At 33.3% G+C, this 20,880-nt stretch overlaps 2 protein-coding genes across 3 annotated transcripts; both read right to left on the bottom strand.

The window, feature by feature from the left end:
* Positions 1-111: 111 nt before the first annotated feature.
* LOC140056390 (uncharacterized) lies at positions 112-19,454 on the bottom strand. 2 transcript variants are annotated; one of them, XM_072101751.1, is made up of 19 exons: positions 19,064-19,454; positions 18,121-18,193; positions 17,391-17,424; positions 16,736-16,759; positions 11,458-11,775; positions 10,661-11,074; positions 10,099-10,353; positions 9,695-9,826; positions 9,192-9,335; positions 8,766-8,897; positions 8,202-8,360; positions 6,975-7,283; positions 6,365-6,676; positions 5,889-6,146; positions 5,390-5,503; positions 4,723-4,953; positions 3,596-4,143; positions 3,200-3,271; positions 112-2,953 (listed from the first exon to the last, which is right to left on the bottom strand). In XM_072101751.1, exons 2-17 carry the CDS (start codon positions 18,148-18,150, stop codon positions 3,950-3,952), a joined length of 3,060 nt encoding a protein of 1,019 aa, XP_071957852.1. In that variant the 5' UTR covers positions 18,151-18,193; positions 19,064-19,454; the 3' UTR covers positions 112-2,953; positions 3,200-3,271; positions 3,596-3,949. The 2 variants fall into 2 exon arrangements, with proteins under 2 accessions (XP_071957852.1, XP_071957853.1); XM_072101752.1 differs by lacking the exon at positions 19,064-19,454 and having other exon boundaries at positions 18,121-18,454.
* Positions 19,369-20,785, bottom strand: LOC140057654 (NKG2-D type II integral membrane protein-like). Its single transcript, XM_072103373.1, has 4 exons — positions 20,746-20,785; positions 20,170-20,400; positions 19,486-19,650; positions 19,369-19,373 (listed from the first exon to the last, which is right to left on the bottom strand). Exons 1-4 carry the CDS (start codon positions 20,783-20,785, stop codon positions 19,369-19,371), a joined length of 441 nt encoding a protein of 146 aa, XP_071959474.1.
* Between the last annotated feature and the right edge of the window lie 95 nt (positions 20,786-20,880).

Genomic DNA, 20,880 nt, shown 5'->3' with positions numbered 1-20,880 from the left:
CTTCATATAACTGGGTTTATGTTATATTGCCTCTAGTTAATGATCTATTTCCTGAACAATGTGAGACATAATGTTAAAAAAACCGATGAATTTGATTTAATTTATTTCGGCATCAGTACATAAAAAATCACAAACATAGTACAATTAAAAAATAACATATATAAAAAACCATGAATAAAACAAGAAGGATGCCAAGGATAACTCATAAAAGTCCTCTACGGACTTGTTTCCAATGAGGTCCTTTGAAAGAACAGCAAAAAAAGACATACAATGAAACATATAATTATTAATAAAAATACTAACAATAAGACTATCAAATATAGAGGTAGCGCTTTTTAAATAGTTTCTAATGCAAGTGTCCGTTCCTGTAGATACTTTTTAACTTTACTTTTAAAACAGCAAACAGTTTGCGATTCCTTAATGTTAATTGGTAAATTATTCCATTCTTTAATGGTATTGTAAAAAACAACATGCATTACAATGAACAGCACTTGTCTGTATGTTTAATGTATTTCATTCTCTGTGTACAAAGTATCACTGTTGTAGCATTGGCACATTACTTAATAGACCGCTATAAATATTACATTACGAACCTAAAGAAATTAAAGTAATTTATTTACAGTTCAAGTAATACATAGATATCGCGATAGGATATACCGCACATGCGCAGTACCATTTCGTTTTAACCGTAAAATGTGATTCTTGCCTGATTTTATTAACAATAATACTTTATTCAAAGATAATTATATAGCATAACTTATTCCAATGAAATAGTAATCTATGGCTTCTCTATCATAAGTCTAATCAAGTTATATTACTCAATAAATGAATTAGATACATCAACTATGATAATAATTATAGCATACCACCATGATCATCATTTCAATGGAATTAGATCGAAACACTCGTGTCTTTATTTGGAGCTTTTTTAACTTTATCTAAAACCAATCAATTGATATTTTCGTAAATAATTGTTGCACTGTTTAGATTTTATATTCAAGTGCAATGTACAAATGTGATACATTTTTTAAACATTACACTTATTAGGTTGCTTATCAGTTGTTTTAAAACATTTTTTTCAATACCAGTTTCTATACTGGAAATAGGCTATCTTATGTATTTTCGGATACGCTGTTGCTATGGACATTGTTTGCAAAAGAAAGTTACACCACGTATACAATAATCGATTTAATGAACAATGATCGTTGCAAAATTAATTTAAACTAAGTAAACAACTAACAGCTGAACACAATACAATACGTTTGTTTACTTATAATATATTGGTCTGGTACTTATAAATAATAAATGAGGAGAAGTTAAAGCTAAATTGTAAATAGGACTTACAATATTCACCGGATTTTGTATAGTCAAATTACTGAAATAAATGAACATGCTGTGTTATCAGTGGCTGTATCTCAATGGAGAAAAAAGCAACAGACTAAATCAAAATGGTATAGTAAAACAACTAGTAACAATTTATATATATTTTGTGTAACACCAACTCTTCCTCAGATCAAGAGTATGAATAATTTTCTATTACGATTCAATATTAGAATAAGCTACATTACTGTTGACTTATGAAATTTCTGTCTTATTAAGAGTTGTATATATTACAATGCAATGCATATTAGCATTTGAACTAAATTTGTGTGATGCGCAGCACATTTGGCTACAACCGGGCGATCCCCCCCCCCCCCAATATAAAGATTAACAAACTTTGTCTAAGCCGTTTTGTAGTTTGTAATAGTTATTCAGTAACTTCTCCAAAAAATCACAAAAGATCCAATTTCTGGTCAAAGTAAATAATTTTATTAAATATATCCTAAAAGTAGATTATTTAGTAAAATCTGACTAGTAAGATTATCTTTTGTTCTACAATTTAATATCACAATAAGCTACTGTCGGTGTTTTATTTTTATTTTGTAAGAAACGCCCCATTAGAAATGTATGTAACAAGTACAATACAATTAAGTGTTTACACTTCTGCTTATAATGAAATAATATTTGTTTGTGTGTTGAGCATTCTGGACGCAGATTGGAGCGATTACTGGCTATCGATGTTTAGTACACAATTATTCAACCGCTTAAGAATTACGTTACTTTCATTATACAGTATGCTTTTAACCAGATCATTGAAGGTTGGCTATGAGTTCCATACATAGACAAATCTGTAGTTATATTGTGTTTTTAGTCGCGTGGACGCGACTCTATAGTTCACTATGTCGGTCGGTCGGTCTGTCTGTCGGTCCGGTATCACTATGCGTTTTATCGCTTTTCTGTACTTTTTGAACTGTTTTGATGTACAGAAAAGTTTTAAAGTACATTACTTTTTGAAAGTTCCTTTTTTCTGAGAGCACGCGACTTATGGCTGTTGGCCTTGCTTTATATTAATCATCTATTCGGCGTTTCGATTTTTGTCTGTAAACTTTTCGAGCTCAAGTAATATAGTATGAAACAGAGTGCCAAACTAGTTTGAGTCGAAACACATTCCACCACCCAGAATACTCCAGATATTTTGAATTCGATTCACTGTATTCATTTCTAATTTGCTAACGCGTGGAGATATTGGATATCGGTTGTCAAGGTCATTCTCCAATTGTTTCATGCCACAAATTCATAAAATATCATGAAAAGAAGAGTTATTCCTTGCCATTTGTCATCTTTTCCAAGATCACTCTAGCCTAACAGTGAGGCACTTTGTCCAGTCTGACACAATGTTTGTAATACCTTTGCAAAATACAAAGTAACCATATCATCTTTCAAAATTTCTGCATACAATGTCAATGTTTTAGATTCTTGGTAGCTTCCATGAGCTAGTCCTTTGTTGGAGGTCGGTATTTATTTCCAGATACTCTTTGGGTGGATGTGCCGTGTGTCAGGATCGGGTCTGTTTAGAACGTCAGTTGCATCCATCTTTTAATAGTCATTTTTCAGTAGCTACTTTCAATTATTCCTTCAATTATAAAAGATCAAATGTAAGATATAAATAGCAAAGTATTAATCAACCTGATATAGATAGCAAATGTGCAGCATACAGTCAGGATGATCACATTCCTTCTGGAAATTCATGGATTTTTCAACAGAAAATAGCACCATATTGGATGGATAAATGTTATCAACTGAGATGATAAATAAACAGATGAAACAGGTTTTGTGATTTTTTGTGAGTTATTCATTAGATGTTGCAACTATTACAAACCTCATAACAGCATTTGGATTTTAGTTTGTATACCATCAGTCAAACGTTATGTTCAAATGTATGTTGACCATTCTACAAAAGAAAAATGTAAATTTATTTTCATTTGTAAAAATCAGTACGCTTCCTTGGTAGATTTAAGCAGCATTGATAGCAGCAATATCAACAACAAGTAAACTAAAATCACTTTATATGAACTTTCGATTAGCACGTCCACTATACGTCGACTGATATGTGCAAGTCGACTGGCCAAATTTCAGAATGTGTCCAGTGAACATTTCTTGTTGCGTTGTGTAAATGGTCATAAGGAATAACATGGATTCTATATTTGTATTACCGTTACCACGTGTCTGTGTAAATTGGCTATAACAACTAAACCAATGCTATTTAAAGGCTTACCCAATCGTTGTGAGAATTATAACGACGACCACAGTAGTAGATTTTCTTCCTGTTGCATGCATTGTGCTGTAACTTCCAATTCCTCTGGATTATATTATTCTTTCCATGCGACTCATTAATTACTTTTTGTAATCTTGTTTAGCCTATATTCTGTACACTTATACTTAGTTTATTAAATTAAAATTTAAAATTAGTAATAACATGTTGATCTGTGGGAAGAAATTTTCTTAGTTAATGCTGTGGGAATAAATATTGTTAATGCTAAAAAAAAGATAGGTAGTTAAACTGTGGAAGGAAAACATACATGTTATGTTAAAAACGTTGGCTATTGTTTACCCATTTGATAGAAATAGTTCAGAACGCGAGATTTGTTATGTGTTTGTTACCTCTTATATCCTTACACACATATGCATTTTCTGTTGAACAATCCATGAATTTCCAGAAGAAAATGTTATCCTGACTGTATGCTGCACATTTGCCATCTATATAAGTTTGATTAAGTCCGTTAATCACATACTCAACAACGGTGCCATCAGTCCATTGAAGATCTGTAAACAAATATACATAAAATAATGTGAATATCATTATTGATAACGTCTATTAATATACCATTATTCATGGTGATATATGGGCCCATTAGTCTGGTACGCAGAAAATAAACTTTTACGCACGCATGTGAGTGAACTTTTTTTTTTCCAAAAAAAATTATAGAATATTTCTACCGTAATGATGTGTAGGTCACTCCACCTTTTGTTAATCAATATATAATTACTGTGCACTCTAATTCTCAGTAGTGTATCTTAATTTGCCCAGTGATAAAGCATCAACATCAGCACATACAACCTAAATCATTGAACCATAACCTAACCTCAAATGATACAGGTATGTTTGTGGAACATCTGTATTGTAGATTTCGTCTATAATAGACAATATTGTCATATGTGGAGATACAGTACTGATAATCGGGTGGTATCACATAGTTTACACTCTTACAAAACTTTTTGAATAATATTATGCACATTTTTAGCCCTACCCAACGGAAAGTATCCAGTTGAGTAAACGTACAGTTCTGGACATAGTAAGTAAAACATACATTCGATTACAATTTGATCAATACACAGTTTTACCAGATTCTTTTGAGTAGTTCAGGCCAAGCCATGTGTCCTTGTTGAAGTTTCGAATGATGCTTTCAACAAACTCATCTTCATCTAAAGAATGAATACTAGCTAGGTCAGCATTTCGGAAATGTCGACAGCTTTGTGCGGCTTCATCGTGTGTTGTACGATTGTTGAAGTATTTGTAACATTCGTCTTTATAACCATTCCAACTTTCGTCAAGACAACCAAATTTTTGAACACCTATTCAGAAATAGAACTAAGTACTATTATAACTATTAAGACTGATTTGGAAGAAAAGTACAACATTGTAAAGTTCGGTAAATAGAAACGTTATTTCTTGTCCAAAAAAATCGTTCAGGTGACGTAAAGTAAAATAAAAGAAGGGATTACTATAAAATGCATGTGTTTGCCTACAGCTTGGTTCCCAACGCAAGGACGTAAGCACACCTAAAGCGTGGTTCCCACTAGCGACGCAACGCAAGGACGTAACACAACGCAAGTGAATTGACCAATGATTGCGTTTACGTCCTTGCGTTACGTTCTAGTGGGAACCAAGCTTTAAGCGAGCTGACCAATTTTACTTGTGTTGCTTTTTTGCGTCCTAAGTAGGAACTAGACCTTACAGAAAGTGTTCGCTTAGGGCAGTAGTAAGTAAGGGCAGTAACTAAACATTTACCTTTCTCGCACATTACTCTGTTAATTGATTGACAAGGCCTATTTGACCAAAAACCATTCGATGTGTAAAAATATGCACACTCTCCCATTGCGTTGTCTGGTGTTCCTTGCCAATCTTGGTAGAAAAATAAATTACATTCTCGTGAACATTACGTAATACTGTACCGTAATTGTATTTCGACCGAAATTTCTCCAAAAAAAAATAATTACAACTATTTTGATTACTTAATACAAATATAAATATTTATATATAGACCTTTATTAGATTAAGAGGACATCCTCGGGGCCTACAAAAGTGACCTAGATAGAGATTAAACATCGGCGCTTGTTTTTTTAACGAAACATAATACTAATAATACATCGCTTCGTTCTCCAGCACTTTAAAGCTCCCATTTTATAACTAACCGGAACAGAATTCAAAGTGTCCCCTTAGTAGGTGATCTAAAGTATAAAGCTCATGTCCATCGAGCTATGTAAATGATATCATCTACTGTACATACTTTTATACAAAAGTATCTCTTCCGTAATCCAATACCAGTTCCTAGAAAAGCTCTGGAAACTCAATCCAATCCAAATATAATCATATAATTTGTCCTGTGCCAACTGTTTAATGTATTCATTTTCGATTTGTGTTGTTATAGACACCAAAGATGCATTTTGTTTTTGACAGAATGCGTTAGAGTCATTCCAGTTAAGTAAACTGCCATCTAAAAAATAACAAGTATCTTCTAATAGTTTCCAATCGTAGGGGCAGTTATCTGAAAAGAAATTAAATGTAGGCCTAGTTTTAAATTGATCGTATTGCATTCTTTAAATATTGTGTTAAATGTAATGTAGTTACGTACGTACAACAGTATTTTATATTAATTATTGGATTATTTAAAGTAATCTTTGTAATTTATAACTTTCGGCTGATGAGTAAACCCACAACAGTTAGAATATCTAAAACATAACCCAGTCAAATAATTAGACCAACCTTTTAAAATGACCAGAACTGGACTGGGTTCTCCTTTTTGCTCACCACTGCCATCTACGTACATTGTCCTGATGGTGACAACCAAGATAGAATCATACGTTATATTTGGAATAAGTATTCCTTCTGATGTATCTCCGGTACACCTGATTTCACCGACGTCAGCTGCAGACACTGCATACCACCATTCAACGATGTAGGCTGTTACATTGCCAATGCCCTTGTCAAAGGCGTACGTCCATTCATTCCAAGTAATGTTGACGCCCAGGGAGTTACGTGACAGTAACGATGGCGGACGGAGTAAAGACGGCGGATCTAGATATGAATAATTAACTAATTGTAAAATGTATGCAAGTTTCAAAACAATTTAGATGACATGTCGAGAATGGAAAGACTCTATACTCACCCCATCAGTGACGATATAATGTCACTTTAAACAGCGAGGTACCGTATTCATAGCACACTGTCAGCACTGTCGAAAATGGTTCTTTTGTAGGATACAACCAAAATTGGATTCACAGTTATAAGTTATATGCTTAAACTCCACTAAACGTATTTTGAAAAATCTTTTCAGATTTTTAATAGACGATGTCATTATTGTTAGATTACTTACATATTTTGTGATCTTTCATAGGACTTGCCTCTCCTAGGAATAATTGCTGTCCTATTTCTGTAAATACTTTAACCGCAAAGCAATATTCCGTGTAGTAGTCCACTTGAGTCCAAGATACGATTGCTTCAACACCGTTTGTAATGTTTAACGTACTTAAATCACTGGTATTGGTATCTGACCAAAACAGTAATTGATAACTTTTAACGATTCCTCGGCCATAATCATTATTTAGTGTCCAGTTTGACCAATAAGCTTTTATGTTATTACCAGACGTTTCAATAAATGGAGCATCACTTAGAGCTGGAAGGGCTGAAATAGATAAAGCCATGTGATGGGTTTGGAAATAAATTATTTTTAGGCCTAGGCTGACCAGCTTTATAAAATACAACAGATATAAGAACACAGTTTGCATCTTAATAAATGAACGTTTAATTCATTCATGATAATTACGGTACCGTACCTAACATAGTTTTTCCCAATAAACTGTTATTATAACACACCTAAATATATTTGTCATTATTTGAAGATCGTGTGTAAAGTTTAGTTTTGTTTGTACGAAAAAAATAACGGTTCACTCTATCGAAACTAACATTTTTGGAAAGCGATATATGTTATTTTAAACCAAAAACAGCACTTAAATTAGCTTTAGATCGTTTGTATGATTTTGATAATTCTATAAGACGTGGAATTGTTGGGAAAAATCAGAATTAGTCTAGATCAGTTTCAGTTGTCTGGAGATTTTTAAATATTGCTAATCTTCCTACACAAGGCCCAGCCCAGGCCTAGGATTGTGTTTCGGTTATTGACACATAAATAACAGAGGTATGAATGTTTTATAATCGTGCAACGGTACAAATAATTTCATTCGGTGAAATATTAAATTACATTTTAACTCGGCTTCGCCTCATCTTTTGCCTCATGCATTATGTGTACCATCGCACTCCTATAAACATTAAGTATTTGTATGGTATTTTTTAGGTTTGAGGTATCTACCATATGTATTAAGTGTTAACGTTTCCCGCCTTTATATTTGAACCGTCTCAATATCTTCATACATTTTGATTAATATGTTAAGGTACTCGTAGATTGTTTTATAGTTTAAAGACAAAAGTTTAAATTGTGGGACAGAGAAGCTTATATTCTTTAAAACATTATGTTGTATCGGCATGCCATATAATGATAAAGAAAACAATGTTTATTTTAAAGGAATATGATTTAATATCCTACCCTGTTGACAACCTAAGCCAGCCCAACCTTCGGCGCAATGATCACCGTCTGGGCAACTTCCACTGGTACGATTACAAGTTGATGAATGTTTACAATGACATACTTTGGTGCATTCTGGCCCATAGAACCCATCAGGGCAATCAACATCCTCACTTCTATCTGAGAACACACAAAAAAACATTATAAAACATACATGTGTGTATTTATGAATTATACTATTTTAGCACAACAAACCCAGCACTAAATGAGTTTTTTCTATTAAATTTTTATTATTTATTCGCGACTCTATACAGCTCACTATCTCGGTCGGTTGGTCGGTAAACACTAACTTGAGCACGCGACTGCAGCCTTGTATATGCCCTTGTTGTTTATAATACAGTATTCAGACCTACAAACATATTTTAGTATAGTATATATTATTACATAGCCTATGCAAATACAAGAACGTTACTGGTTAAAATGGCATCATGTGGCTAGCCCTCCGAAGATCTAAAACGTTATAATTCTATGGAAGGCCAAGGATTCATCAATTAGTGTCTTTCTACAGTTAGTAAAATGACTTACATAAACACCTTTCTCCAGTGTATCCACTGTGGCATGTTGCAGTTATAGTACAACCACTTGTCCTGTCACAGCTATTTTCGTCACAGTGACATTCAAGCAAGCAGTTTGGTCCATACATACCAGCGTCGCATTCTAAAGTTGAACAAAAGTCACAATGGAATAATACAACCAGTTTTATTGTAGTTTCGTGCCTTCTCTTAGATGCTTCTGAACAACACAATACGTTTTGTTTAATAATATGTTAAGCTACCACAGTGACGAATATTAATTGTTTGTTAGGAAATAAAACATGTATTTATAATTATCCTTTTTTTATTGTTCTTACATAATGTTTGAATTAAAATAAAAATGTCGAGCCTCGTTTGGGTAAAATATTTTAGTAGGCATATCTGAAAAAGTATATAATTATAAGAAGTGTAACATTACCATTATTGCATTCTATCCCTTCATATCCCGTGAAGCATGAGCATCCATATGGATCAGGCAGGCCGTATAATATACCTGGGCATCCAGGGGTGCCAGAGCTACAAAGAATTGTACAATCTCGTCCCCAATTATTGATTCCACATGCTATACATATAGTATGAAATGTATTACATTCTGAACAATACAATGTAATGTTTACCTGTTCCTTATTAAAATTCTTGGCTAAGTAGAGCTACAAACAATTGTACAGTCTCGTCCCCAATTATTATATCCACATGCTTCATAAAACAAAACATGCAGTTATACATCTACTGAGTGAGCAATTAAGATCTACATGAAACATAGCTTACCGAACAGGTTGCAGTTCTTAATTGTGTAGCCAATTAAGCTTGCTTCCCCCGCTAAGGACGCAACGCAAGAACGCAGATACAACGTATCGACGCAAATTGCTTTTAGAAATAATAGTATTTTGGTTCAAAGTAAATTTGATAGAAGTTCATTACCTTGTTCACAGTTATCGCCTTTAAATCCTGGAGGACAGACGCATGATCCAAATTCAGAACAAACACCGCCATTGTAACATACAGGGCAGTCTAACGCGCAGTCTGGAGGGAACCACTTTCCCCGTGGACACTCTGAAATATGTTATGCAAATGTTTATTTCTTTCTGAGCACTTTATATTACCAATACTGATTGCTTTTACAAATTCAATTCATTCAATAATTTGATCAAAAACAATTAGGCCTACAATAACAATAATTACAAACAATTACTGTTGTAGAATTCCACTTTCCTGTTCAAGAATATACCCCTGTTTTCTAAATTGCTTGCGAGAAACCTTGTAATGATTTTATGATGCACGTGGTAAATTAAGTTCCCATAGAGCATTCTATAAAAAAGACTTACCTCGAACGATCACTCGAACTATTGCGTGTTTTCCTTCGTTCCGATGACCCTCCTGGTAGCATTCGTAAATACCGTCATCCTTCCTTCGAACATTCTCAATAGTCACGTTACTCATACCGTTCCATTCTGATATATCAATACTGCCATCTTTTTTCCATCGCAGCATAGTATTGTCAATGCTAACAAGTGCTACAGCCAATTGAATAGATTCACCAATACTGGTCGATATAGTTCGGTGCTCTTGTACGATCGGAGCTACGAATTAGAAAATAACGATCAAAAATGTCTTATCTTAAACACAGGCCTACTTATATGAACGTACTAGATAGTTTTATTTAAATAATTTAGGGTAATTAAATATTTTCCTGCTAGAAAATTCATGATACAAAGTTGAATAATAAACAGACGTGGCGAGTTGATAGTTTTGGCGATATCTGTTACTACCTCAAATCACATTTCACACATCGCATTATATGTTAAATGTTAAGTTAATATCTAATTTCCACCCGTTAAGTTTAGTACTACAGTAATTGAATAGACACATTGAATAAAGTACACTTACAATTCTGTTCTATAAATACCATTGATGTCGACGCAACAATTCCATTAAATTCTGTCCACATGTATTTTACTCCGACTCTGCGAACACCAACGCTATGGGGAAATTGTAAACCGTATGCATCGGCATTGTTGTGTTCGTATTTCGAAAGTGTTGTACCTTCGGTGAAAATAGAGTTTACTGGAACATCAACAGTTCTATCACTATTAAGGTTGTCGTCGTCCACGTCCACGTCCACATATCTGTTGTTAAGTTCTCTTTCCCTAAAATGTGTTCCGTTGTCATCTACCCATAATCCTACTCCATAGGAGACGTTTAATTTGTCATTTTTGGGTGTATACGAACGCACCTTAATTGTGTTTGTCTGTGTTACCATGTAGGCCTTATTGCTAAACGCAGTGATATCTGGTGTTTTTTCTAAAGAAAATGTAAGCCAGTTAACAATACAACATTGAATAACATACAATAATAATAATACGGAAAAAAATTGGGCAAAATACGTCAAATTGGTGGTGCTATGCTTTATTAAAATAGGTGACAAATAATAGGTGATAATTAAAGCATAACAAAACTATTTGTTTAGACGAAAAGCTTTGGGAAAATATAAATAATAAAACTTACGACATAATATCAAATACTAATAACAAAATTGGACATTTTTTTAATATACATGTTATTAAAAAAAATCCAGGTTACATAAAATCACCAAATTAAATGTATAAAGTAAACAATTTTAACAAAATGTTGAACGTACATAACAGTGAGAAAAGCAGAAATATAGCAATAAATAAACAGAAAACCTTTCGATATATTCAGTAGAGGGCTCCTTGATCCAACCACATCAGTTCCGTTAGATTCATAGTTCACCAAAACTGTGACCTGATGTGAGTAGTAATAGCTACTATGCAATAAGACCGTATATTGCGACGAGATAGGTTTGTTAACAGTGATGTTGTAAACTCGATTCGGTAACTTGGTGAGCCAATACTCAATTGTGTAACCTTTTATAACAACGTCATCATCTTGTCGTTCGCCATTCCAAGTGTCACACGTTAGGTTTACATACCAATTTGAATGACGAGTGTAGTTGCATGGATTATTATACGAGTACGATGGTTCTGTTTGATGAAATGAAATCAATAAATAAAGAAATACATAATATTTAAGAAATTCTATCGCGACAATGCGATTCTTCTACGTCTTTGATCAAATCATAACCATATACAATATGCTCTTGTTGATGTTGTACTACTAGTTATTAATAATACTATACTACTATTAGGCCTACTACTATTATTACTACTATTATCCGTACTACTATTATTACTAATATCATTTATTTTTATCATTCATTATGTAGGCCTATAATAATATTTCTTTACCCAGGGTAACCCAAACAATTAACATTTTATATTCACTTGTGTCTAGAAAACTCCGATATCAGATATATCTCAATTTTCTAGATCTATAGAAAACTCGGATATCAAGATCTGAGTCTTGGATATTTGGATCGTTCCATTATTCATTCATTCATTCATTTATCTTTTTATTTCGGAATATCATGGTGACATAATATTATATCCATAGCAAAAGAGAGAAAAACAATCTTAATCTAACAGCTCATAGAACAAAAACAAAGATATGTAAATATATAAAGTCAATGCAACAAAGCATTCCATTGTATGTGCATTCTTGACACATTAAGAACGTGGCGATTAATGGCCATGATCAAGGAATTACTACTTGTGTTCACACGATTTTTAAAACTAAAAACAGATTTTCTAATGAACTCATCAAAGGATGGGACGTCATTTAAGACAAACATCATGCTTGCACTACAATGTCTAGGCTGCTTCAGCAGCAAACGTAAGGCATTATTATAACATACTTTCAGTGATCTCAGAGTGCTCTTATTATATCTACACCATAAGGTTGAACAGTACATGCTGACACAGTAACTCTTAAATAGATAACGTTTAGTCTTAGTAGAACATTTTCCAAACTTTCTATTTAGAGAGTTGGCCCTAATGCAAATAGATCGATATTGACGTTTGGTGTCACTTTCATCACTCAGGTTATTACTAATCACATGACCAAGATAGGTTATTGAATTATCAACGATTAGAGGTGCCCCATTTAAGGTAATATGTGGAACACCTTTGAGGTTGCGGACTTTCGGGAAAAATAGCAAGCATTTGGATTTGGTTTCATTAAAAGTAATATCATGGTCACTAGCAAAACCTTCACAGAGTCCAATTATGCTTTGTAAGCGAGTCACTGACGGAGCCAAAAGGACCAAGTCATCGGCAAAGCTTAGGCAATTCAGTTTAAGACTGTTAATTTCACAACCTTCTTTTGACTTAGTCAGTTCACCAGTTAACGGATCAGTGTACACATTGTAAAGTAGAGGGGACATAACGCCTCCCTGGCGAACCCCATTACGAACAGTGAAAGAATCGGAAACGGAACTTCCCCACCTGACAACAAATTCCTGATTCCTATACCATGACCTCAGTATCTTAACTACAGGTGAAGGGGTACCCCTGTCAAATATGGTCGTGAAAAGTGTCCAGTGGCTCACTTTATCAAAGGCTTTGCTAGCGTCCAAGAAACAGCAATAAACTGGGCTACCATGATTGTTGTAATGCTCGATAATCTGTTTAAGAGCAAATATACACAATTCGGTTGAGTGACCAGATTTGAGGGCAAACTGGTTGTCATGGGAGTCCAGTGAATTACCACAATGTTGTATCATTACAGACTCTAGAAGTTTAGAAGCTGGCCGATAATTCCCTTTATCAGTGATATTCCCTAATTTAGATTTAATTACCGGCACAAGCGTGACTTTTGTGAGATTACTTGGAACAAACCCGTGAACAAACATAGCCTTAAAACATACACTTAAAATAATACTAAGTCGCTCAGAAGCGAATTTGAAATGCTCATTGCATAGACCATCATATCCCGCTGCTTTAGCATTGGGCAATTTGTCAATTAATAGCTTAATATTATGGGGTGAAACATCAATTTCACCGTCTGTACAGTTTTCAAGAGTTTCATTAACAACAGTCTTATGCTCAGATGAGTCAATACTATTAAATAAATCGGAGAAATGTTGACGCCATAGGTCACAAATGTCATTTTCGCCCTTAGCACTACCAATAATGTTAGACTGGGAATTGGCGTAGCTGGATTTCTTAACCTTACCCCAGAAACTATTATAGTCCTTATCGTCAAAAGACTTGGCCATCGAGTCCGCCCTTAGCATTTCTTCGTTGGATTTACACTTTCTGAGGGCATTTTTGAAATTAGATCTAGTGATTTTCATGTGTTAATAGATGTGGCCATATCTGGGTTTACCCAACCCACGCCACTTCAAAAATGCTTCCCGGGCATGTTTATGAAATCCAGCTACTCAGTTATTCCACCCAGGGACAACATTGACTTTTTGATTTTTAGTCGACTTAAAACACCCCTCAGAACTGACTCTCAGACACTCAATAACATTGTCATATAAATCACTAATATCATTGCAATGGCATTCATCTTTACTTGAGGAATCATTACAAAGTATACCATCGCAATTGAGAGTAAGGTTCAATTCAAGGAACATCTATTCACGTCTAAAAGACAAAAGTGACAAAAACAAAATGGCAAGTGATAAAACAAGAAAATGGACGAAGGCAAATCCCAAAAAGATTACAATCTTGTGACGGGATTGCCTTTACAAAATATTTAAATTAAGAGAAGAAAAAAATATAAATAAAGAAAATAAATAAAATAAAGGTTACTAAGTAAGGATTCAGTTATCTCATTAAAATTGTTTATATCCTCCCTCTTAACATTATTCCAGTTAACTCTGATAGTTTTTGAGGATTCATGCATATTTTCACCCTTGTCATTACAATCATCACAAATATCAATGCCTAAATAGTCAAACGAAATAGGAAAGTGATCAGAATACATAAAATCATAATTAACTATAAAATTACACAGCAGAGAATGGGAACTATGAGTGCTCACAACATGGTCTAACCAACTTGTGGTACTGTGAGCATCACTAAAATAAGTAAACGTACCTGAGTAATGACCAAAGTATTCCAAATCAGATATAACCAAGTTATACTCAGTGCAAAAATCAATCAATTCGTTACCGAATTTTTTCTTAGGATCAGAATTAAAATCACCAACAAGGACTACTTTGTCATTGTCAAACTCTTCAACAATACTTTTGATTTTACCTAAATATTGTAAATATTCACCAAAGTTGTCGTCGCATTCATAGGGTAAGTACAGGTTAACAAATAAGGTTTTATACCTACCCTTGCCAACCTCAATAGCGACAAGCCTATTATCTTTAAGATCAACAAGTTTAACAACATCGTGTAATGTTTTCCTAAATATTAATTAGAGGGTAGGTTATTTGGAAATACTACACTATTATTCTATTAATATTGATTATACGTTTTCTTACTAATTAATATTTAAGTTGGGTACGAGTTGGCTTGGGTACCAGTTAGTTTGGGTACAAGTTGACCAAGCATCCCTCTAGCCTAGTAGGGCTAAGTCTACTCTTTCCGATACATCGCGATCGCGGCTCACACGGTGAGCCTTGAATTGAGTTTGCTTAGCAGCTAGGCTAAGCCTAAATACTAAGTCCAAATTTTACAGTGATATCTACTGTATTTTCTTTATGATGAAAACGTACAATACTGTAGTATTTCAAATAACTTACCCTCTGAGTAATAATGGAACGACCTATTTGATGATCGATGATTTTTTTAGTTGAAGAATGGAACTAAAAATTCAGATCTTGATAATATGAGCGTTCCAGATCGAGAAAACTCAGATTAATCTGAAATCTGAGTTTTCCACCCAAAATCCCAAAAAAAGGAATGATCAATATTGAATTACCAATATTTGAAAGATATTGTTCCCCTGAAAAAATATATGTTTTAAAAAACTTAAACTTTTTGAATAATGCTATTTTAATGTCACATTATTTGAAATTAGATCAAAGCAATTATTTAACCGAAAAAACTAATTTAACGGGGAAAAGACAAATTGTCTTTCAGACAATGGGTTTTTAGTTTAATTTAAATGTTTGTTTTTAGTCGCGTGGAAGCGACTCTATAGTTCACTATGTCGGTCGGTCTGTCTGTCTGTCTGTCTGTCGGTCTGTCTGTCTGTCTGTCGGTCCGGTATCACTATGCGTTTTATCGCTTTATGACCTTATCTTGATATCAGTTTAATCTAGCTAAATCAATTTTTCACAGAATATTCCTTATGGCCAGGAATCGATGTGGTTATGATTTCACGGTGCGCAATAAAAAAATTACGCGGTCTACGCACGATTTAACGAAATCACGTTTGTAATCATATCTTAACAACCATGAATCACAATTAAATAAAATTTGGTACTCATAAATTTCAGGGCATAAATCATCATATGGCAATACAATTACGTGCGTAGCGCATGTAACGCATGCGTACGCGCGCCTAAAATTTTCAAAATTTATTTTCGATGAAATAAGAGTACGTTTCAGGCAATTTTAAGCGTTTACAAAATTGCCATGAGTGCGCAGATTTTTGCGCGCACACTGCGCGTTAAATGTTATTGCGCACTCTTTTTGCCCGATTTCTGTTTTCTTGACTTACTTTTCAACTCGAAATTACGTTATACGAGCACGTCAAAAGTGACAGGCTACGCACGTGTAAATTAAAAAAATATAAATGTTTTTAAACATTTCAACATTTTTAAACATGTTCAGTAATTTCGGTCAGTATAGTTCACTATGTCGGTCGGTCCGTCTGTCTGTCGGTCTGTCTGTCTGTCGGTCTGTTTGTCTGTCGGTCCGGTATCACTATGCATTGTAGCACGCGACTTAATGGCTGTTGGCCTTGTTATTAGGAAAATCATTATTCATTTTGTATACGTAAGTGAATAAAGTCTGATTTTATTATTATGTTCTAATAATTATGTTTATGGGGAAAATACGGGTACATGTTTAAATTATAAATTAGTAAATAGTTTTTACATTTAAAAATAAAGAACTAAAATAATATAAGTAAACTTACCAATAGCCTGGTAAGCAGATATACCTTATAAAAAAAAACAGATTTTGTACGTGAATTTAAAGTTGTCACATTTCGCAGAAAATATCGCCCTATCCTTCTTTCCACTACAATCACTCGGTGATATATGGAAAAATTAATTGATTTTTAAACGATAAAGATGAAGAAATCTGTGAGAATTAAAAAAGCCGCCTAACCGAGATTCGAACTCGGAAACTGTTGATATATATAATATTCATGATATATATTAATATACTATTAACTACTTGTATAAATTATAAAAATATAAAAATACACGACTTAAATAATGCGGCATTCAATTCAGCAAAAAGTTTTAGGACCCCTTCTGAAACAGTTTGCCAGTTTAAAGGATTATACTCTGCTATACCATAAATATATATTACTTTGTTTCTGTATGATTTTGTTAATTATAATGTATTGTATTGTGGATATTATTAATAGCAATAAATAGTACAAACAAACAAACCCAGATGGATCAAGTGAGAATTATTGCCTACTTTGAATTCCAGAGGCCTCACCAAAAATCTAATTCGTGAGACCTACATTTTATAGGAAATTATCAATGTTTAAACAAAAGTACCATGGCTCATTGCTCCATGTACAGTAGCTCATTCAATAAAACAACAACGGAACTTACCAATACTTTTCCAAATTAATATAAGAATCAAAACCTAACAAAACAAAAGAAATTTATGGTAATAATAGATCAATCATCTTGCAGTCAATTTGTAAATTAGTATAATAGATAGGTAATTCCTCGGTGATATTTGCCTCATTTTAATACACTGTCTGGTACAGTGGTGACACCGCTAGGCTAGTGTTCAGTTAATCAAAATGTAAATAGTTTTTCTGCAATACATAGTTGTATATTCATTGAACAAAACGATTTAAGAATTAATTTGATTAAAATCTAAATAATTTCATTTGTACAAATCAATACAGACACACATACAGATTATGTCATCATTAAAAGATAAACTAACATTACTTGCCAATGAAATTGATATTCAACTATTTCTAGTACGGTCTTGTCTTATTGAAGATCCCCTTAAAAAGTAAGGCCTACTATTATGACTACAATTACTAAGTACTATAAAAATAGTTATAAAAAATAAAAGAGTGAAAATTAGTCCCATAGGTGGTATTTAATTGAAAAAGAATATTACGGTATTGTCTAATTGAAGACCCCCTTAAAAAAGTAAGGCCTACTGTTATTACTACAATTACTAAGTACTATAAAAATGGTTATAGAAAATAAAAGAACCGAAATCCGTCCCATAAGTGGTATTTAATTGGAAAAGAATATGTTTATTAACTTTCATTCAATTTTACTGATAAGCAGTAGGCCTACATAACGTACATCTTACCTGTGCCAAGTCCATATTAAAACACAGCATTGAAATAGTCTGGAATCTTCATCTGTTGCCAACAAGAAAATATCTGATAATATGTTGGAAATAATATTCTTTTATATACGAACATTTATTGTGAATCGTAACATCTGGAAACTATTGTTCAACTTTAATAATGTTTTGTTTCAACATCATTTTGTTAAGGCGGGTCACAATGTCAAAACTAATGTTTAGGTTTTGCCGTAAGATATACATTTTGTAACATCACCATATTAATAAACACACGCTGTTGCCATGGATTTTGTTTGGAAAAGAATAATGTAGAATCATGTGACCCAAAATAGGGCCAATTTAATCAATAATCATTATTATTAAATTAATATGAACTAAACATAAGACAATGTACACGAACATAATTCCTTGTGAATAGCAACATCTGGAGATTATTGTTCAATTTTAATATGTTTTGTTTCAACATCATTTTGTAAGGTGGGTCACAATGTCAAAATTAATCTTTAGGTTTTGCCGTAAGATATAATTTTTGTAACACCACCATATTAATAAACACGTGCTGTTGCCATGAACTTAATAATATTATTTGCAACAAAAATAATTGGAACTGTGTAAACATGCAATGACATCTCGACAGTTCTTGGCAGGATGCCATTATATTTGGTATTCGTATAGGCCTACTCATAAATAATAAATTATGAAACTAACAAAATTAATTTTATTACAAAAGAGAAGTAACTAGGACGATAACTAGCAAAACATATCAATATTGTTCTTTACATTTCGATGTTATGTACATTCGGTTTTATCACAGCATCCATTTATTATTTTTAATCCATCCATTGTTCAACTTGTTTGCACGTACCGTAAATTACGGATACATTGTAATATTTTATCATTTTCTTTTATACAGTAGGGGATTTTTGGATAATAATGATAATAATACCTTTTATATCGGCAGTGTCAATTATTAAATTAGATCAGTAGATGTGGTCTGCATACCACCGAACACAGTTAATGCTTTTCACGATGTTGTAACTGGTATTGCATTCTTGTGTAACTTCCAATATCATCTTATTAATATTTCCATGCGGTTCCTCAATTGTGTGTATTCTTGTTTAGCCTATATTCTGTACACTTATACTTACTTTATTAAATTAAAATAGTAACAAGTTGATATTCTGTGGGGGAGACATTGTTTTTGGTAATTGCTGTGGAAGTAAATGGTTAATGCTGAAAAAAAATAAGTAGTTAAACTGTGGAAAGAAAAAAAAATACACGTACATTTTATATCTAAACAAGGTTGGCTATTGTTTACCCATTTGATAGAAAAAATTCAGAACGCGAGATTTGTTATGTGTTTGTTACCTCTTATATCCTTACACACATATGCATTTTGTGTTGAACAATCCATGAATTTCCAAGAGAAAATGTGATCATCCTGACTGTATGTTGCACATTTGCCATCTATATCAGTTTGAATAAATCCGTTAATCAAATACTCAACAACGGTGCCATCAGTCCATTGAAGATCTGTAAAGAAATATACATAAAATAAATAATGTGAATATCGTTATTGATAACATCTATTATTATTGGTGATATATGAGCTCATTAGTTCGGTCCGTAGAAAAATATAATTATGCACGCACGTAAGTGAATCTGGTTTTTCCAGAAAATAGTAGAATAATTCCACCGTAAATCATGTGTACATCAGTATATATAATTCTCAGGAGTGTATCTAAGTTTGCCTAGTACCCCGTTTTGTGATAAAGCATCACAAAAATTACATATAAAACCTGTATAATTATTGGACATTAGCCTATGCATGTTATGAAACAGGCATGTGTGTAACATATGAGAACTTGTATTACAGATTTTTGACACTAGACACATTGTCATAGTGGAGATACAGTACTGTAAAGTTTATAATCAATTTTACAAATCATTTTTAATAATATTTATGCACGCATTTTAGCGATGAAAGTATATTTAACTGTAATCTAATAACTAAAATATACAATCGACTGCAAATAAATATTCAAATTTTACCAGATTCTTGTAAGTAGTGAAGGCCAAGCCATGTGTGCTTGCGGACATTCCGAATGATTGTTTGTACAAACTCATCTTCATCTAAAGAATGGATACTAGCTAGGTCAGCATTTCGAATACTTTGACAGCTTTGTGCGGCTTCATCATGTGTTGTAGGATTGGTGAAGTATTTGTAACATTCGTCTTTATAACCATACCAAGTTTCATCAAGGCAGCCAAAATATTGAACACCTATTTAGAAATAGAACCAAGTACTATAGTTATAACTACTAAAACTTCTTCAATATTTGGAAGAAAAATACCATCTTGTACAATTTAGGTAAATAAAAGAATGGAGTAAGGTACTATGCAATACAGGTGTTTGTTTATAGCTTGGTTCCCACCAAGACGTAGCGCAAGGACTTAAGCGCACCTAAAGGGAGCTGACCAATGGCAAGCGATTGTTCAGTTAATCCGTGTCTTGCGTTGCGTCTACAGTATTGGGCATCCTGTCGTTGCGTCCTAAGTACGAACTAACTAGGCTTAGAGAATGATTTCGCTTACGGCAGTATTAAGGGCAGTAACTGTAACACATACCGTTCTCGCACATTACTGTGTTGTTTGATTGGCAAAGCATATTTGACCACAAGCCATTCGATGTATTGAAATATGCGCACTCTCCCAAAGCGATGTCTCGTGTTCCTTGTTGCCACTCTAGGTAAAAAAAAATTA

This window comes from Antedon mediterranea, chromosome 8 (genome assembly GCF_964355755.1).
Source record: "Antedon mediterranea chromosome 8, ecAntMedi1.1, whole genome shotgun sequence".
Classification (NCBI taxonomy): domain Eukaryota; kingdom Metazoa; phylum Echinodermata; class Crinoidea; order Comatulida; family Antedonidae; genus Antedon; species Antedon mediterranea.
The sequence above is the reverse complement of the archived record's forward strand: the minus strand, read 5'-3'. Positions and strand labels throughout refer to the sequence as shown.

Coding starts and splice junctions, on each gene's coding strand:
- LOC140056390 (XM_072101751.1), bottom strand. CDS start 18,150: ATGCTGTGTTTTAATATGGACTTGGCACAG. Junction 10,354..10,660: donor GGTATTTATAGAACAGAATT/GTAAGTGTACTT, acceptor TCTAATTCGTAG/CTCCGATCGTACAAGAGCAC. Junction 8,898..9,191: donor AGGGATAGAATGCAATAATG/GTAATGTTACAC, acceptor GTTCAACTTTAG/AATGCGACGCTGGTATGTAT.
- LOC140057654 (XM_072103373.1), bottom strand. CDS start 20,785: ATGCTTTGCCAATCAAACAACACAGTAATGTGCGAGAACG. Junction 20,401..20,745: donor CACAGTAATGTGCGAGAACG/GTATGTGTTACA, acceptor ATTTCTAAATAG/GTGTTCAATATTTTGGCTGC. Junction 19,651..20,169: donor TCACTACTTACAAGAATCTG/GTAAAATTTGAA, acceptor ATTTCTTTACAG/ATCTTCAATGGACTGATGGC.